This window comes from Rhodamnia argentea, chromosome 5 (assembly GCF_020921035.1).
Source record: "Rhodamnia argentea isolate NSW1041297 chromosome 5, ASM2092103v1, whole genome shotgun sequence".
Lineage (NCBI taxonomy): Eukaryota > Viridiplantae > Streptophyta > Magnoliopsida > Myrtales > Myrtaceae > Rhodamnia > Rhodamnia argentea.
The window spans coordinates 16,783,504-16,804,517 of record NC_063154.1 but is presented as its reverse complement, the minus strand read 5'-3'; the positions used below and the strand labels follow the sequence as shown (position 1 = coordinate 16,804,517).

The window sequence follows — 21,014 nt, the reverse complement described above, 5'->3', positions numbered from 1 at the left end:
GGACTAATCGGACTGGACCTATTTATATAGTATAGCTATGTATTTTTTTAATTGAAGCTAAAACCCTCAAATTTTCAATCGTCCGACCCGTGCGTAGCTCACCTCACCCAAACCCACGCACGCCGCACCAACCATAATGAAAAAAACCCTAGCCTCACCTCTGTTTCCTCTCACTTTCGGTCTCAATCTCGATCTACTCCTTATCACTCAGCCTCGATTTGCTCTCGATTTGCTTGGCCTCTCGACTCTCGATCTACTATTGATCTACAAGACCTTAGCTCTCGTCGCTCCTTGTAAGTGATCGTTCAAGCCCGAATCGCACCAATTGAGCTCTCTAAGGCTAGTCTGCGATCGTCTATGCCTCTCACACTAGCTGAACACTCGAGTATGTCTGCAGTTGCTTTTTTCCGTCGGCCAGCTGAGCTCTCTTACCTCTTGGTCCGCGGTCACCTCATGGACCAAGAAATGGCATATTGTGATCTTCGTTGGTGCCACCAACTTGGTGCAAATTGTTCCACACTTGCTGATTGTTCTAAATCCAAACTTGCAAATTGTTCCTACATGACTTCGATTATTGTTGGGGCTATGGATTTAGTCCCTCTCCGGACTATGATCTTCATTGGTGCTTCTTTTAATTGATGTTGATGCTCGGCAAGACCGATTCTATAGATCCAACTGGAAACTGGACTGGACTAGTGGCTTAGTTCTCGAGTGGATCCACAAAACGAGCGGGTGGTTCAGAATTCGTATTTTGTGGAACCGATCCCTAGCGGATGGTTCTCGATTCTAGGGTGGAAACCACTCATCTTGGAACCGATCACCGCTAATTTAAAGATAGTTTTTATTTGATGCGCCAATACCATCATTATATAAAAAGAAAATTGACTGCATATATCAAGACTAAGACATTATAAATAATAGATAGAAAATAATAGCTTATGATATCATTTTCGTGAATTTGTACGCATAATATAATTATTTAAAATACTGACGCATAAATTTTAAAATTTTGGATTTATTTGTGAGCTTAAAGATTTCATACTTCATAGTCTTCATTTTGATTAATAATAATATAGCCACCCACCAAAGTGCAGGGGTAGGTTTTAGTTTCAACAAGATGAATCCTCATATCTCTATAATTTAACAAGATTACCAAAAATCCTAAAATCCGTCAGGATAGTGCAATTGGGTTTTAAATGTTCAAATAGGACAATCAAATAATAAAACTTATTAAATTAGTACCTTCCATTAACTCCGTCTGATTTGACTAACGGAAAAATTCCAGATTTGGTTACTGCTTTCAAATCATGTTTGGTTACTGTACCAAATTCAAGGTTCCCCCTTTTCAAAGCAAAACGGGGAACGACGGTTTCTGTTGCCCGGTGATTATGGCAAGGGGAACGCTTGCTGAAATTTGAAACTTCACTTGAGCCTTTCACTTTACTTTCGTTTGATGAAATGAACTCTCTAATTATCATCATCCCTCTCCTCTCCATTTCTCTCTTTCGACCGACTCATGCCCAGAACTCACCCCAATAGTATCTCATAATGCCGCCCGGAATCAAATTGGTGTGGGGAACATGAAATGGGATTACACTGTCGCTGCCTATACCCCAAGCTATGCTAATCGACGGGTAGTCGAGTGCAGCCGAGTCCACTCCAATGGGCCCTATGGCTAGAACCTCGCCAAGGGCATATGCATATTTACAGGCACCTATGCCGTGAGCCTGTGGGTTGTGGAGAAGCAGTACTATAATTACTGTTGCACGGAACAAGCGATCGAACAATAAATAGACAGAACAAGAAAATAAATCGGACACCGGATGTACGTGGTTCGGTCGTAGAGACCTACGTCCACGGGAAGAGTAGCAACAAATTCCACTATAGAACGAGCGATACACGGAGATTACAGAACCACACTCAAGTAACTCAAACACTCTCGGTGTTTCCCAAACCCCAATTACATCCAATAACGCACACAGAGTTTAGCCCCCAATTCCTAGCGATATCTCGCAAAGGAATTAACACAAATCTAACCTCAAGATTTAATCGGCTTTGACACTTGAATTCTTGATGTAATTCCACGAACAAAAACCCACGAATGAAATCCTTGCAAAGCACTCAATGAATGGCTCTTTAGGACTCTCTTTCAAAAGTCATTTGTAAAGCAAGCTTGATAAGCATTTTATATTAAACCCACCCCCAAAGAATGTGCAGATTTCCACCGTGAAGATAGGGTCAACAAAATCTCAAACTTGGACTTTCTTACTCCTGCACGCAACTTTTTCAAACAACAAGAAAGCAAATCTTATCTTTTCTTCTTCTTTATTTCTTTCATTGTCGTTATCTTCAACGAGTCCACTTTGGCCAAATATCCTCATTATTTGGCCAAAGTCAAAGATTGCACTTTTCCCTTTTCTCATCCTTTCACGTGAACACATATCCACCGGCAAATATATGTGCCAATCTTTTTTTCGTTCTTTCACGTGCTGGAGCATCCACACAATACATCGTCGGATTTCGTTCGAACTCAAACTCGAGACATATATTTTAACAATCTCCACCTTGGCTCGACGTTTGAGCCAAGTCTCAATCGCTTCGCTGATAATCCAAACATCATCTGCTACTCTCTCAACAGCCCCAATGGGCTCAACCGCTACAGATATCATCCAAGTCCAAGCCGCGCTTGAACTTTGCCATAACCGTGGACCTCATCGGAATACCAACTGAACATGCATCTTTAATCGCTCTACAAGGACATTCTGACACAAGCTCCTTAATCGCAGATAAAGCAAAACCACCGTTGCATCCATATCCGTCGGGAGATCGAATACGTACCTTATCAATATCAGCGATTACAGCAACCGTTGGCTCTACGGGCTCCACCTCGCTACAAGCACCATCCGTGTCGATTATCACGCCGATACTTGCTACCTCGGGAGTTTCCGGTTGCAACTCCACCTCAAGCTGAACACCGTTTAGATCCGTATTTATACTACCACAAACACTCCTACCCCGAAGTACTAGAGACTCGTCAAAGGTAACTTTTCTGCTGCGAATAGGTGAATTTATATTTGAGCACCACAACCGATAGCCCCGATCACCTCGTGCATGGCCATGGAATATGCACCTTGCCCTCACATCGAGCTTACCATCACTTACTCGATAATAACACGGGCAATTAAATATTCTAAAATTAGAATAATCAGCAACGTTACCTGACCACACTTCTTCGGGAGTCCGAAATCCGATCGCGATCTATGGAGATCTGTTCACCAGGTAGCTCACCATACTAAGCGCATCCGCTAGAACTCTTCTAGCCATACCAGCACTAGAGATCATTTTACGGGTCATCTCTAGTAATGTTCTGCTCATCAATTCCGCATACTGTTGTGGTTTACCGGCACTAGTGCGGTGTTTCACTATGCCCTTTATCATGCAGAATTTATTTACCAGCTTTGAGCAAAACTCCATGCTACCGTCGGTTCGCACATGCTTGATCGACTTAGCAGCCTCCACCTCGATCAAAGCTCTCGACCGCGTGTTCCCGACAACAGCATCAAACTTGTGCTTCGACACAATCACCCAAGTCTTTCTCGAGCAGTAGTTAGACCCTCGAACGTATACCGACGTCTCCGGAGCGAAACCCGTCAATGTCTCACCTTGAAGTTCATATAGGCTTCCATGCTTGATTCCTTTCATTATCACCAAGGCACCTCGAACAACCTTTAGAACTCCACCTTGTGAAGAATACCCGCATCCAACTGAATCTAGGGCACCCAAGGAAATTAGGTTCTTTTTCAATTCTGGAACGTGTCTTACTTCGCCCGATGTCCTCACAATACCATCATGCATCCTGATTTTAACATCACCAACACCCACAACATCGCATTCAGCGTTGTTCCCCAACCGCACTTTACTACTATCCGTGCACCGATAAGTAGCAAACCAGTTTCTATTTGGTGTAGCATGAAAAGAACAACCAGAATCCATAATCCATCCGTCAAATGACGAATTCTCGATAAGAGACAAGACACTATCGACACCATCAGAATTTTCTGCTATAGCTGCAATATCATCCGCAGATTCAACTCTAATTTCCTTACCCGTTTCGTTTTTCAGCTTTAAGCAATTCTTTCTAAGATGCCCTCTCTTGCCACAATTCCAACAGACAGCACCACCAGTCCTAGACTGATTGCGTCTATTCAAGTTCATACTACTTCTACTACCACGAATATCGGTCCTTCCCCTATTTTCACCTACTAAAGCGGTAGATACATATTCGCCAGATTCTCTTCTACGGATGTCCTCACTTAAAATCAAATCTCGAATACCATCAAACGTCAAACTTGTTAACCCGGAGGAATTACTAACAGCAGTAATAGTAGTATTCCAGCTATCGGGCAATGAGGATAATAGAATCAAAGCACATACCTCATCTTCAAAGTCAATATCAACCGAACTCAATTGACTAACGATCACATTGAATTCATTGATATGATTAGTAACTGACGCACCTTCGCTCATCTTCAAATTAAACAGACGCCGCATCAAATAGACCTTGTTGATTGCAGAGGGCTTCTCGTACATATCCGACAGGGCTTTCATCAAACCCGTAGTGGTATTCTCTTTGACGATATTAAACGCGACGTTACGAGCCAACGTCGCTCGAATAACACCCAACGCTCGTCTATCCAGCAATTCCCAATTGGCTTGCTTCATCGTCTCTGGTTTCTCCCCGGATAGGGGCAAGTGCAGCTTCATCCGATATAGATAATCCTCAATCTGCATCTTCCAGAAACCAAAATCCTTCCCCTCAAATCTGTCGATTTTCACTTTTACTTCTTCCGTCGCCATCGATTCGCTTCAACTCGACAAGCCTGGCTCTGATACCAATTGTTGCGCGGAACAAGCGATCGAACAATAAATAGACAGAACAAGAAAATAAATCGGACACCGGATGTACGTGGTTCGGTCGTAGAGACCTACGTCCACGGGAAGAGTAGCAACAAATTCCACTATAGAACGAGCGATACACGGAGATTACAGAACCACACTCAAGTAACTCAAACACTCTCGGTGTTTCCCAAACCCCAATTACATCCAATAACGCACACAGTGTTTAGTCCCCAATTCCTAGCGATATCTCGCAAAGGAATTAACACAAATCTAACCTCAAGATTTAATCGGCTTTGACACTTGAATTCTTGATGTAATTCCACGAACAAAAACCCACGAATGAAACCCTTGCAAAGCACTCAATGAATGGCTCTTTAGGACTCTCTTTCAAAAGTCATTTGTAAAGCAAGCTTGATAAGCATTTTATATTAAACCCACCACCAAAGAATGTGCAGATTTCCACCGTGAAGATAGGGTCAACAAAATCTCAAACTTGGACTTTCTTACTCCTGCACGCAACTTTTTCAAACAACAAGAAAGCAAATCTTATCTTTTCTTCTTCTTTATTTCTTTCATTGTCGTTATCTTCAAGGAGTCCACTTTGGCCAAATATCCTCATTATTTGGCCAAAGTCAAAGATTGCACTTTTCCCTTTTCTCATCCTTTCACGTGAACACATATCCACCGGCAAATATATGTGCCAATCTTTTTTTCGTTCTTTCACGTGCTGGAGCATCCACACAATACATCGTCGGATTTCGTTCGAACTCAAACTCGAGACATATATTTTAACAATTACAATAACAACACTTGCACAAGCCGGCATAGATGCTTGCATTACACTCAGGTGGCTTGGCGCAACTCGGCCTGAATCGGGTGTGCTAGCGTTAATTGTGACAGTGGGGGTTGGTATGTCATTTGCAACTATGATCCTTCAGACAACTATGTAGGAGAACTTCCATATTAAAAAAGGCTATAGAGTGACTAGCTTACCTATGGCCTATTATTATATTAGTGAAAGGGCATGATAAACAAAATGAAACTAAAAACAACTAGCTAGATACGACTTAAGAGCTAGTTTTGGAAGATATCGGTGAACAACTTGTTGCACACAAAAGCAACATAAGCATGTTATTACTAGCAAATTAGCAATATTTTGCGACTTTGAAATGGCTTTGGCGGATTTCAAGTATTGTTGATTATCTTAACCGGTTTTGTAGTGAAAGAATGCACGGTAACAATGTGTTCTTTCGACTTTTATGCTACATGATATTAGATTAAGGGCTTTTTATGTGTGATGATCCATGGATGTGCAGACTGTTGGAATTAAATAACCCTTATTAGATTACTTCCCTTCTTGCGTTTGTTGTTTGGGATACAAATACTTCTTCAGTGTGATACATAATCCAATTAAGCAGTAACAATTTAGTATTCTTTCACTTTCTAACTTTGAATTGGAACTAGATTGTTCGTGTTCTGATGTCAATCCATGAAGTTTACCGCCCATGATATCGGTGATCCTAGTGCCAAACTTGAGCTTGTAATGGCACCTTGTTACGAGACGTTACACTCCATTAATAATTCTCCATCAATTTATTAGCAATTAAATCAAATTCATAAATATTGTCTATCTTAAGGAAAAGTTGTCGATGTTGATATTCCTCACATAATGGATAGTGAATATGAGGCACCAATTTGTCCTTCATATGGACCTTTCGGTTTTGTAATATAATTATATTAACATACTAAATCACATTGCAGAAAATAATTGGATGTTAGTTGGTAAAGATACCAAGCTTTGCACCCTATCAGATTCACGAATAAGGATGTAAAATTGAGGACCACAGAAAGTTTGGATAAGTATACATTGAGATTTCGGTGAGATCTCATTGGTGGTGCTGAAGACCTCACAGAGATTTGGGGGTGAGAGAAGAGGCGGAGTTAGAGAGAGAGAGTGCTTTGAGTTAGCAAATAAAGAAATCATAGATGGTCATGGATGACACAATGGAGATAGCAGCGAGATGTGGAGGAGGCGACGGCGATGACAGGCGGCGACAATGGCCGGAGACGGTGGCTAATGGTAAGGGCCACACATGATGGCCACCAGCTTAGGCAACACATCAACATTGGCAACTTCTAATTGATAGTGAGCTCGTGCTCAACTGCGACTTCGACAGTTGGCCTTGAGCTCATGATCTCGCGATGAGGTCACGTTCTAGTGCACAAGCGTACATAGAGAAGAGGGACGCCGCAGGGAGGGGGGAGGGGCGGCGGGGGCGGCGCAATGAACTAGCATGGTAACTAAGCAGATAAAAAAATTCATCGACCGTGGCATTAGAAATGAAGAACAAATTCATCAAATTTTACATGGTTACTTGGTGGAAATAGGTAGACTCTCAACTCGATACACCCATTGTCTACAGTCCTTAAATATAGATATTGGTGTAATTATTAAAAAAAGACAGAATAGGTATGGGTAGGCAGACTAGTTAGGGAGACGTTCACGTCAATTTGCTAGCACTGCCTTTGCATGATGATTGTCTCTACTAGTGAAAGAGTTCCAAAATGAAATGAGAAGATTGACTTAGCTACATACCTGTCATCCTCTCCCTGGTTTCATAACTTGCCTTGATAGAGCATAATTTCCTGATCGCCTCAGTCATGTCCATCCGATCCGGCGGTGATTCCATTGAACATGCAACTCCAACTTCGAATACGGAGATTATGCAATCTCTCATCTTGATCTCTTGTTGTCGATCGCCAGCTTCTTTCCAAAGCCTTAAGTCTACAATGTCCATCATCCGATCTGGAAGAGCCATTTGGACAAAGCTATGAAGGTTAAGATGGTGCCCAAAGGCCTCTTCAGTGGGTCTCTTCCCAGTGAACATCTCCAATAATAGAATGCCATAACTGTATGCATCCCCAAGTGTGGAAACCTTGTGTCCCATGCCATACTCTGAAAATTTCATTTATACATTAAATAAAAATCAGAAAAAAATGATAATTCACATGGGATGTTTAGCACCTGACGTAAGAATTGTCACAAAAGTCGGAACACATCAACCGTAGAGAAATGAGATTTTGGGATTTGTAAAGTGTACCAAATATCAGTTAACAACATAGGATCCACATGAGGCTCGTCGTTTTAATGAAGATAACAAAATGCCTAAGAAGCACAAGTGGAAAAAAGAACCCAACGGGGGAAAAAGAAGAAACTTGGAGTGATTTGTTGGGGGGTGATAGATTTATACTTGTAAAATGCGTACATTCGTCTTAATAAACAAGAAGTTTAGGGACAGCGAAAAATAAAATCATATTTTAACAAACATAAAAGTATGGGTCAAGTCACAGGGAAGTTGGATAGAGCACATCGTGTTGTCAATTAGTGCATGTTGTGTGATATTAGCGTGCATTTATATTTTGACAAATATAAAATTATAGGTCACGTCAACTGGAAATTACAGGTCACGTCAACTGGAAATTACTTATTGTCAACACCTTAAGTCATGGCATACCAAAAGAGAAACAAGTTTCCTGTCGATTTCTCGTACCGTAATTGACTTTATAACAATATTAGACAATATCCCTTTTCAGTGCGTGAACATAATTTGAGATATGACACGGCACTATATGTTTGATCCGTTTATTGGCACGGATTCACAAGTTTTGATGAAAAATAATTTCATTCGTTGATCAACTTTACGATGGCTTTTTCTCGTTTTAATTTCAAATACGATTAAGACATGCTACTATTCGTCTTTTCGAGCACAAAGATACATATTTTCTTTTTCTGCTGAAGCTATTAATAGGGAAAAGAGGAAATTGTGTTGTGAGAGAGAGGTTTCGGAGCATAAGAAGCATAACATAACATCAATAATCATTATTTATTGAAACTTTTAACACTTTCATGTTACCATCACAATCAACCAAAACTAATTAAGAAAATATGATAGATTCATACCGGGAGGCACATAGCCAATGGATCCTCTGACCGCAGTTGAAGTTGAACTGCCCTGATCCTGCACTCCTGTGGCTTCGGTAGACATTGTTGCAATGATCTTTGCAAGCCCAAAATCTCCAACTCGAGCCACCATGTCATTGTCCAAGAGCACATTACTTGGCTTCAAATCTCCATGGACTATTGCTAAAGAACAACCCTTATGCATATATTCGATCGCAGTAGCTATATCGATGGCTACGTTTAACCTCTGCACTAGTCTCAGATTTCTCGATTTGCCACAATCATCATCTTGTTCTATAGTCCCAGGGTGCAGCCACTCCTCCAAGCTTTCATTAGCCATGAACTCATATATTAGAGCTTTGAAGTCATTGCCACGAAAGTCCACGCTTGAACAAACGCTTAGTATCTTCACAAGGTTTCGGTGTCTAATGGTTCCTAGAGTTCGACATTCAGAGACAAAACTCCTCGAAGCACCTCTTTGCATTAAATTGAGCACCTTCACTGCCACCGTGGCACCGTCGTCAAGAATCCCTTTATAAACCGTGCCGTATCTCCCTTGACCAATCAAATTGGTCTCGGAGAATCTGTCAGTAGCTCTTAGAAGTACTTCATAAGAAATCCTCAAGAACTGTTGCTCCAAGGACGATGATGTCGTGTCATCGCCTCTCGTCTGCTTCTTTTTGCGGTAACAAAAGACGGACAGGAACAACGAAGCCAAACATAACAAACTGCCAGCCACCACAGATATAACTATGGCCGTAGTTGTAGAAGACTTGTTTGAGCTTGGCAATTTACAAAGAGGAAGCATTAGACCAGGAACACCTCCACAGAGTTGTTTATTTCCAGAAATAGATACGGCACTTGCATTAAGAAAAACTCCGCCCTTTGGAACTTGTCCTTCTAGTTCATTGAAGGATATATTCAAGTAATTGAGAAGTGAGAGCTCTGCAAGAAAGCTCGGGATTGGACCAGAAAAATTATTATTGGAAAGATCCAGCTCTTGTAGACCCCGTAATAGATGTAAAGCTTGGGGGATTTGACCATGAAAAGAATTAGCTTCTAAATGAAGCCATTCCAATCTCACGCACCCACTAATGGAGGCCGGAAGTAAGCCGCTCAATCTGTTGTAAGACAGATCTAATTTGCCGAGATTTATTAAAGAGCCAATTTTCCAAGGAAGAGATCCACTTAAATTATTATGCGCTAGACTGAAGAAGATCGCCAAGGAAGAAAGACCCATGATTTCGATTGGAACCGAGTGTCGCGACCTAAAAATTGAATTTTTCAAGGTTAACGGATTATTAGGTTAATTAGATTAATTAACCTAATTCGGACTCTCCCAAATCCTACCGAATCGCAACTTAGGTTCAATTACATGCCAAGATTTAAATTGGAGCCGCCACTAATCTTTTATGGTAGGTAGATTAGAAACCTAAATAAAGTATTAGGGAGAAAATACTTTATTTCATACGAACCAGAGATTAAATGGATTCGGGGACTTGGTTACATTAACTTTTCAATTAATGCCCTTTCGGTACCCGATTTTCATGAAAAATCCTTAGTTTGATTATTTGAATTAAAATTTTTTTGGGGTTTTCTTTTATTAAATGCAATGCTAATGCAATCTACCTATATGACAAATGAGATGTAATGACATGGCAAAACTACGTGACATGGCATAATGACGTGGCAAATATGCATGACAAAGAAAATATAATAATGCAAACTAAACTATAATGCTATGCAACGTGGATGGTATTTTTTTTGGTATATTTTTGTGTATTTTCGGATTCATGAAAAAAATAAAGGTAAAAACTACTCTAATGTGAAGTAATATCTAATTTAACTTAAGAAATTGATTTCTCAAAGTCCTAATTTTATTAGACATTATTTTCATGCAAAAAGTGAAGAGAAATGTGATTTAGCTTAAGAAAACGTGACATCTTTTTTTGAGATTTTTTAGGAATTTATTTAAACCATGAAAACAATGAAATTTGAACAAAAATAAACAATATTGCCCATAAAACACCTTTAAATCCGAAATTCCGATTTTTATTCACAACATCCCCCGAGATTAGGGTTAGCAAGTGAATATATTATAGAATTACCGTCGTCCCTATATACATAGGGCAAACCTTGAAATTCTATTTAGGAATTAGCGATCCGCTCCTCGAAATCGAGGATTTGATATCTAATTCACACGTACGGGCACGATCGTACTTCGAGATCGAAGTCATATGTTGCCTTTAATGTACGTTTTCCGAGGGACAAGGCACAATTGGGGAGCATGTGTTATGGGCAGTTTTGTTTAAAGATGTGCAAATATTTATTGAATTTTTTAAAATCCTTAAGGGATTCTGAAATTTTCAAGGAGATAAGCTCCTATCCAAAAAGGATTTCAAATCTTTTAAAATATGGAAAGATTATCTTCTGAAATTTTTCAAAGTGTATTAGATAGCTTTCCAAATTTTAAAAAATATGTTCCAATATTCGAATAGATATACCTGGTACTTTCAAAAATTCGATTTGGCTATGAGATATGCTCAAACATTTCAAAAATCTATCGCAATCTTGCAAGATATGATCCAAATCACTTCACAATCAAATTACCAGATAATATGCTAAGTATCCAGGAAGATAAGGATGATATCCCATATTTACTCAGAAATTTTCGAACATACAAGATTTAAGCAACAAACTTCCTCATAGATACGCTCAAAAGTGATCCGAAAGTATATATGCACAATATCCCGAGATGCTCCCAAATTCGAAATTTTAAATTGAGCAACTATAATTTATCTGGAAATCATGCAATATTCATGAAATATTCATGTCGAGCAAATATTCTCATAATATCAACATATTAGAAAATTACCTAATTTGAAGAACCACTTGCCAAGTTGTCCGCGGATGGAACTTACGGCTCCCGTTGACGTTCGGCTCGGAGGATTTGCAAACTGAACCGTCTTGTGGATGGGACCTCTTGGACTCAAAGTTTCGGACCTTCGGTAGTAACGATCGTGGCAATCAAAGGGATCACAAGGTCAGCGAGATGGAGCCAACACCGGAGTATGCGGGAAAGCGGTCGCCAATCGGAGGAATAAAACAAAACGCCCCCACGAGATGATTCCCAGCCACAACTTTTAGCTTTTGGCCTCTCAATTCTCCCGTGCGTCTCTCGAACTTTCGGAATTTTTCTGAGTGAGGGTCTGTGTGAAATCTCCTTTCCCAACGTGAACGCAGCCTTGTATTTATAGAACTTGTCTCGACAATCCTAGTAGGAATAGGAGTCAATTTGGATCGTTGGATAGAGAGTTCTAGTTAGAACGGGATCGAATGTAAGCCTTAGATTTTAAGAGTCCGTATCCACCAAAACTTTCTGTTATTTGCAGCCAATTAGTGATAAAATCTTAGTTAAGATAAGACTCTTTAAATAAATTTTGAATTTTGACCTTAAAAGAGTCCTAATCTAACTAAACACCTATCAATTTCGGCCAAAGTGAAGTCATCATGTGTGGGCAAAATTTCTTCTCACTTTATGGGCTACCACACGTAATCTTCAAGGTCTTTGGGCCTTAATTAGTTCAACAAGTAATAAACTAAAGGCTTCAATGACCAAAAATGGGCTAGATTAAATTTGAGATAAAATTCAAGCCACGAGTAAGAGTTATATGACCAAATCAAAACAACTCATGGGCCTGCTTTATTTATGATTTGTCAAAAGCATCCCCTTACTTCCACAAAGAAAAACCACCTGCGGCTCCCACTTGTTATTCCTCCTATGCCCGTACCTCCTTTTCTTTCCATGGTAATCCCTCTTGGACACGTAGCAATATAGAGATCATTCCTTGTGACCCTAAATAAATATGCAATGACAGAGAGTAAATATGCAATGCATGAAAAATTTATTTTTGGTGAGAACTATGACTAGTTCTCATTTTATGGTCGAAATGGATGATTTTAGAAAAATCAAAATTTAGGTGTCAACAGCTGCCCCTCTTTGAGTGGAGACTCGTAGAGGTTTCGCTCAAAGACTAAAATTGAAACCTAAATTTTGCAAATGATATGATAATTTATTTTTGGTGGGAGTCTTAATCCCATTTTCTAATGTGGTAGGAAATAATGCATGCCATGCAAAACAAGAAATGACATGTGCCAAAGCTTCTCTTTTTTCCATATTAAAGAAACCTGCATATGGATCGCATACGAGCATACCTGTTTTACCGGATACCTCATAAGCTAATGATTCTCTTAACTTCCAAGCTTCTTATGCGAGGATCTTAAGGTACTAGGCCCATCTGTTATCAGAAACTTTCCTCCGATGCGAGACGACGCAAGATATGTGTGTCCTTCAAGATCACAAGAGCTACGTCGTTGTGAGTCGATAGAAGTGAAACCAAGTTCACAAGAGCTACGTCGTTGTGAGTTGATAAAATGTCAAAATCGCCAGTGCATATGTCTTCACGATTTGACAAATGTGAACCAAAATCATAAGAGCTACGTCGTTATGATTAGGTTTGGATCAAAATCATGGGTGCTTATGTCGTCATGATTTGATAAAAGGGCCGAGAATCATAAGAGCTATGTCATTATGAGCCGACTAAAGGTCAAGATCACCAGTGCATATGTCTACGTGATCCGAGACCGAAACCATAAGAGCTACGTCGTTATGATTTGGTAAGATGTCAAGATCGCCGGTGCATATGTCTACACGATCTGACAGGAGAGGCATATTGCCCGATTTGAACAATATTTGAGAGGAGTACCACCGAATGGAATCGATAAGTACGAAAGAGGCATATTGCTTGAATTCAATTATAACAACTATCATCGAAAGAGTTGTTAATTTGAAAAGGGATTCAGAAAACTTACCCGGGTTCTCCGAACGGATAATCACGAAACGAGGTAGATTGCTTGTATCATACCCGTTTAATCACTTGAGATGAACATGATCAATTGTTAACATGACACGTCCACAAATTCTTGATTTTTTTTTTGCAAAGCTCCATGGGGATTTGTCAATAAGGAAATAAGTCCGATCCTTTTGACGAGTTTGATCAAATCGAATGAGGAACTACAGTCAAAAAGGACTTCCGCTCACTCTCATGAAAAAGGTTTTGAAACCCGACCATTGATACGGGTAAGAGAAAACACTCGGAACCGCCATCATCACACTTGACAAGGGTCCGAGTATTCTCGCAATCAGTATGACCAGACCAATCTATGAGGTCTTTTGCAAGGACTGTAATTCAGGCTTGGTCAAAGGGTTTATCAAAAGGGGACTCGTATGAGTCATTTTTGGCTTTGAGATGAAATGAAATTCTTGTCACCTGCATCGGGTTTACAAGTCGGGAACCCCGCAAAATGAAGTAAAAATGAACTTGCTCGCACTTCTTCGAGCGATATTTATAAGCAATTCAAAATCCTACATTAACCCAAGTGCCCTAATCTGAAGAGACTTTTGGTAACGGTTGTAATGTAGGTTCGGGGTAGGCCTAGAAATGAAAGGCTTATTTGCAACAAAGGGTGCATAATGATGAGACTGGTGACCATCTCTTTGCTTAGAATGGTATTCTTGCGGACTCCCCGGGGAACATTTGAATGCGTCCAACTGAGACACCTCTTCATTCCAAAGATTTTCCCAGGAGTTTTTTCCTCTTTTCTTTTACAGGAAATGGCCCCCTTTTCTCTTTTTTTCTTTACGGGCCGCATTTCCCATTTTATTTCCCTTTTTTTTTTTGGGATTTTGGGGTGCTCAAAATTTTGCCCATTATTTTCTCTTTCTCTCTTTCTTCTTTCTTTCTTTTTTTTTGAGTGGTAAGCCTTTGCTTTTCTTACTCCTTCTCTCGCCTCTTTTTTTTTTTTTTTAAAAGGAAGGGGTATGTCCAGATCCCGCACATTTTGCTGGCAAATCTTTCGAGTTCGAGTTTGCCCCAAGGCATTTTGCTCATTTGCCAGATGATTTGAAATGATTCCTCGCTAGAATGATCACCAATTGGGTTACGAGAAATGAATCCGCCGCTCAAATTGGGTTTGCAAAGGGATAAATGTGTATGATGTAGAGAATGAAATGCTCTTCGTCATGTCTAAGGCACTTGGACTAATACAGAATTCGCATGCAATAAATACACTCAAAGATTGATGCAAGTGAGAGCAAGAAAATTTTACTCATTCCTTGATCTAAAAATTGCCCCGATGTGGGGTTGTTCCTGACAGGGGCATGAAATGAAACGCCGTTCAAAGGGGTTTATCAACAGACAACCTGTGGTGTTTGGATAGAGGAAATGAATGCCTCATATCATCTTGGTCGTCATACTTCTCGCGAGATAACCCTTTACCTTGTCGGTATGGAAACTCTCTCTTTTCACTGGGGGTTATGATATAGACGTGTATAGGAAATGGCTTGCCTTTCATCGTCCCGATATTCCTCATTCAAAATGATCAATTCAGCAGAATCAAAGAAATTTCCTTATCGAAAACTCCCACATTGAAGATTAACAATGCGAATAGGAACAATTCAAGTACAAGTATAATGCATGAACACTCATTAGATGAATTGTAACTTGATTAAAATGTCAGAGCACATCAAGCATAATATTTCTTTACAGCATCAGAATTGACAGGGTTGGTAAAAACACGACCATCCATCTCATTCAAAATCAAAGCGCCTCCCGGGAGTACCTTCTTCACAACATACGGGCCACCATAGTTTGGAGCGAACTTCCCTTCTGGAAGTGGAACAATGGGCAACAATTTCCGCAGGACAAGGTCACCAACCTGGAAGTGTCGAGGCCGAACCTTTTTGTTGAAGGATTTAGCAACCCTTTGCTGATAGCATCGGCCATGACATACGGCCTTAAGCCGCTTTTCATCGATCAAATTTAACTGGTCCATCCTCTGTTGGATCCAATCAGCCTCGATCGGCTTGACTTGAGATAGGACCCGCAAAGAAGGAATCTCCACCTCGACCGGTAATACTGCTTCCATCCCGTATACAAGAGAGTACGGGGTTGCCCCTGTAGATGTTCGAATCGAAGTCCGATACGCCATGAGGGCAAACGGCAACCTCTCATGCCGGTCGCGATAATTCTCAGCTGTCTTAGCTAAGATCTTCTTAATGTTCTTGTTGGCTGCTTCCACCGCCCCGTTCATCCGGGGACGGTATGGAGAAGAGTTCAGATGCTTGATCTTGAATTCCTTGAATAGATCATCGACCCGCTTGTTGTTCGGGTTTGAACCATTGTCGGTGATTATGGCTTCAGGCGAACCGTATCGCGCGATAATGTCACGACGGATGAATTTTACGACATTGCGAGCTGTGATCGCCAGGTATGATGTAGCTTCAATCCATTTAGAAAAATAGTCAATAGCGACAGGAATAAATCGATGCCCGTTAGATGCTTTAGGATTAATAGGACCAATCACGTCGATGCCCCACATAGAAAATGGCCATGGTTCGGACAACTGATGCAGCTCGTTCGGAGGAACGTTAATCCTATCACCATGAATCTGGCATTTGTGACAGCTCCGGACATGTTGAATACAATCACTCTCTAAGGTGAGCCAGTAATAGCCCAACCTCATGATCTTCTTGGCTAGCATGTGTCCGTTCATGTGCGGACCACAAATTCCTTCATGCACTTCCATCATTAGGCGGATCGCTTCGGTGGAATCTATACACTTTAGAAGGACCGAATTGAACGACCGTTTGTATAAACTCTCTCCGCTCAGAAAAAATTTTGAGGCCATCTTCTTTATGTACCTTTGGTCGGACGCGGTACTTTTCTCCGGAAACTCCCGCTTCTGAATATATGTCTTGATATCGTGGTACCATGGCTTGCCGTCGGGTTCATCGGTCATAGCCATACAATATGCCGGCTTCCTTAGTACCTCAATCTTCAACGGCTCAACCTCAAGTCCATTAGTGACTAACATTGAGGACAGGGTAGCCAAAGCATCGGCGAATTGATTGTGAGTTCTAGGCAAATACTCGAACGAGATATCGTGAAACTCCTCTACTAATTCATCCAGATACTCGTGGTAGGGCAGCAGTTTGGCATCCCGAGTTTTCCATTTTCCAACTGTTTGGAGGATAATCAACGCCGAATCCCCAAACACCTTGAGTCGAGTAACTCCCATTTCGATCGCGGCCCGCAAGCCGAGGATACACGCCTCATATTCTGCTATGTTATTTGTGCAAGGAAATACCAACTTTGCTGCCACAGGATAATGCCGACCACCGGGGGATATTAGGACCGCTCCAGTGCCTGATCCAGATAAATTTACAGCTCCGTCAAAATACATTGTCCAGATGTAATCCTCTACCGACATGATTCGATCCTCGAAATGATAGGCATCATCATCTCGCCCCGGATTTTCGGCTAGGACATCCGCTATAACCCGTCCCTTGATTGACTTTTGGGACAAATATTGAACATCAAACTCAGAAATGAGGATTTGCCATTTGGCAAGTCTACCAATTAAGGCGGGTTGATTTAGCAAGTATTTGATAGGATCGCACTCTGTCACCAGAAGCACTTGGTAATGCAAGGTATATTGCCGAAGCCTGTGCAAGCACCCGACTAACGCCGCACATGTTTTCTCTGCTTCGGAGTACTTCATTTCCGAAGCTGTGAATTTCTTGCTTAGATAATAAATGGCTCGTTCTTTTCCATCTTCCTGCCTCTCTTGGGCTAACATAGCGCCCAAAGACTCACTATGGATTGTGAGGTAGAGGATTAAAGGTTGCCCCGTAGCTGGAGGAACAAGCACGGGTGGATTCATCAGACTTGCTTCAGCTTCTCAAAAGCTTCCTCACATTCGCTATCCCATTCGACTAGCGCATTCTTCTTTAACAGCTTGAGGAACGGCTTAGCGGTTTCTGATAACCGAGAGATGAATCGAGCAATATAGTTTAGCCTACCCATCAAACTTCGAACTTCTTTAACCGTCGCCGGCGGCTTAAGCTCACGAATAGCCTTGACTTTAGAAGGGTCGACTTCAATACCCTTACCGCTTACCACGAATCCGAGCAGCTTGCCCGAGCTGGTCCCAAAGACACATTTGGCGGGGTTGAGGCGTAACTTGAACTTTCGGAGTCTGTCGAACAATTTCTTCAGCGTTTCGACGTGATCTTCTCCATGCCTAGTCTTTGCTATCATGTCATCGACATAAACTTCAATCTCATTATGCATCATGTCGTGAAAAAGGGCAACCATGGCTCGTTGGTAAGTAGCTCCAGCGTTTCTGAGACCGAACGGCATCACCCGGTAATGGAACATTCCCCATGGTGTGGTGAAAGTGGTTTTCAACTTGTCATTGACATTCATCAAGATCCGATTGTACCCGGAGAAACCATCCATGAATGAAAACAATTCAAATCCTGCAAATCTCAACGAGTACGTCGATATGCGGGAGGGGAAAATCATCTTTAGGATCGGCCTTGTTCAAGTCTCGATAATCGACACAAACCCGAATGCGGCCGTCTTTCTTCATGACAGGGACTATGTTAGCGACCCAATCGGAATATTCCGTAGTCTCAATGAATCCTACGTCGAGAAGCTTCATGACCTCCTCTTTGATCTTCCGCACTAATTCAGGTCCGGCCCTCCTTGACTTTTGCACTACCGGCTTAGCCGAAGGATCGATCGGCAAACAATGTTCGACAATGGAACGGTCAAGACCGGGCATATCTGCATAGGACCAGGCGAAAATGTCCTGGTAATCCTTCAAAAGCTTGATCGGGCGCTCAGACATTTCCGGGGAAAGATTCGCCCCTATCTTAATCTCTTTAGGATTTTCCTCATCGCCCAAGTTGATTGATATAGTCTCATCGCCAGTTAGAGGTCTAAACGTCTCGTGTTGCTCGAAGTCTTGACGTATCTCCTTGTAGTCGGGAGTAAACTCGTCCAAGTCGTATACTCCGGAATCCGCTAGGTCTCCCTCTTCCCATTTACCCCTGAAACAAGAAATAGGAAAATTAGGAGGACAAACAGGGTTTAGATATTCGATGCATTTCTTTGCAAATCGAGCACCTTTAGCCACTTTTTTTATTTATTTTTGAAGACCCCGGGACGAGAAATCTTGGCGGAGTCCAACCCTCGGTGCTTACCATAGATGACGGATTGTTCAATCGTTGGTTATCGTCATTGGGTTGGTTTGGGATACTCCGACAAGATTCCAAAGATCATAATAAAAATTGATTGTAATTTTATTGATATCAAATCAATGAATTACATCTTATTGAAAGGGAAGTACGACATTGAATCAAAATCCTACGAGAGTAATGTAACCTAAAGGAAAGCAGGAAATGTCCCACGCAGGGGAATATGAAAATAAATAAGCAAGTGTTACTCTGAAACCAATCCCTCCAGCGGATCGTCTAACGTGGCATCGACAGATAGCTTCGGGAGTTCATGTGCTATATTAGGCTCCTCTACAAATGCGCCATCAACCTCTATGGTCTCTTCCAATACAAGAAGCAATAGTAAGATTATCGAACCAACCGGCAAGGTCGAGGTCTTCATCTTCTTTGTCGAGTATCATCGGATTAGCATTTTGGCATTCAGGGAACACTATTCCCGCGATCATCCTCAAACCGGCTCAACTCATCAAAACCACCGGTCACTTCACCAATCGGAAGGTAGTGTACGGGCGGTGGCAAAGGATTGCGCTCTTCCTTGCTCCGACCAGTTGTATATTGCTTGTCACGTTTAGGGCGGGTATACCCTCGATATCCCAAACCACCCGTGTGGGACTGCTCTTTAAGTTTGATCGGTGTGCGGATCCCTTGGCCGTGCCGACCTAAACCCATGCCAGGCTCGAAACCACAACCGACCATTACTTTTGCCACCATAAGAGATGCAGATGACACTTCCGGAATGGGTAAAGGGTTCTCCGGAGATGCATGGATGGTGTGTACTATCTCAAAAGCATGGTAAGAATCTTCTTCATCATGCGCCGGCTCGATGTAAGGGATAGCTGTTTCATTGAAAATCCGGTAATCTTCCTCTCCGTGGACAATCACCAACTTCTGCTCGACCACGAACTTAATTTTTTGATGAAGGCTTGACGGGACTGCCCCGGCGTTGTGAATCCAAGGACGGCCTAGGAGAAGGTTAAAGGCCGAAGGAATATCCGATTACTGGAAGAGAACGTCGAACAAAGAAGGCCCGATCTGAATCTCCAAGTTGATTTGCCCCAGGACATCCTTCTTCACGCCATCGAACGACCGGACGGAAGTCTTGGCCGTCTGCAACTTAGCCAAGTCGATTCCAAGACGATTCAATGTGGCTAATGGGCAAATATTCAGTGCCGACCCGTTGTCAATAAGTACCCGAGCCACGTGAGTTTGCTTGTGTTTGACCGTTATGTGCAAAGCTTTGTTATGACCGCGCCCCTCGAGCGGAATCTCATCGTCAGCAAATGCGACTTGATCTTTTAGAAGGATCGTCCCTACGAAATTCTCCAATTTGTCCCGCTCAATATTCTCGTGTACGTGAATTTGATCGAGTACCTTCATTAAGGACTCCCGATGCTTCTCGGATGATTGCGGGAGTTCAAGTAGGGACACTTGAGCCGGTGACTTCCGCAATTGGTCGACGATACTATACTCACTCGCTTTGATCACGGCCAAGAATTCCTTAGCATCCTTCTCAGCAACTTGCTTAGTTGGCCGGTCATCGTTATAAGCACGTCCCGATCTTGTTATCGTGGCAAGATCGTAGGACCAAGGAACCGCCTTGTCGCTAACATACGGAAAAGGCTGGGGCGAGGCAATGACGATTCCGAATTCATCATCCACTGCATCTTCCAAGGCGGGCATATCTGCCACCCCGGGGTCATTCTTGATCAAGTCAGTCACATCATCATCTTCTATCCGAGACTCTCGAAAGGTCCCGGGTTGGGTTAAGGCTGCAAGCTCCCGATCCCGATCAATGACGATCCGGGATATGGTGGCCACCGTCCCGGCTTGACCTGTCCAAACTATGAATCCGTTCTTCATGAGACCGGAGACCTTTTCCTTCAACCGATCGACTGATATCGGTTCACCGACCTTATAATATCCTCGCCCGATCGGAGCGTCGAGGATATCGGCTACTTCAACCTTAACAGCACCAACCTGTCTGATTCCTAGCCCAAATACAGCATTAAC

General features: G+C 41.9%; 1 protein-coding gene and 1 pseudogene across 1 annotated transcript; one reads left to right on the top strand and one right to left on the bottom strand.

Moving 5' to 3' along the window:
• Positions 1–1,458: 1,458 nt before the first annotated feature.
• Positions 1,459–5,866, top strand: LOC115755197 (annotated as a pseudogene).
• A 1,451-nt stretch (positions 5,867–7,317) lies between these two features.
• Positions 7,318–20,864, bottom strand: LOC115755191 (probable LRR receptor-like serine/threonine-protein kinase At3g47570). Its single transcript, XM_048279655.1, has 4 exons — positions 20,617–20,864; positions 18,615–18,818; positions 8,861–10,128; positions 7,318–7,855 (listed from the first exon to the last, which is right to left on the bottom strand). The coding sequence occupies exons 1-4, from the start codon at positions 20,862–20,864 to the stop codon at positions 7,488–7,490; spliced, it is 2,088 nt and encodes a 695-aa protein (XP_048135612.1). The 3' UTR covers positions 7,318–7,487.
• Positions 20,865–21,014: the final 150 nt, after the last annotated feature.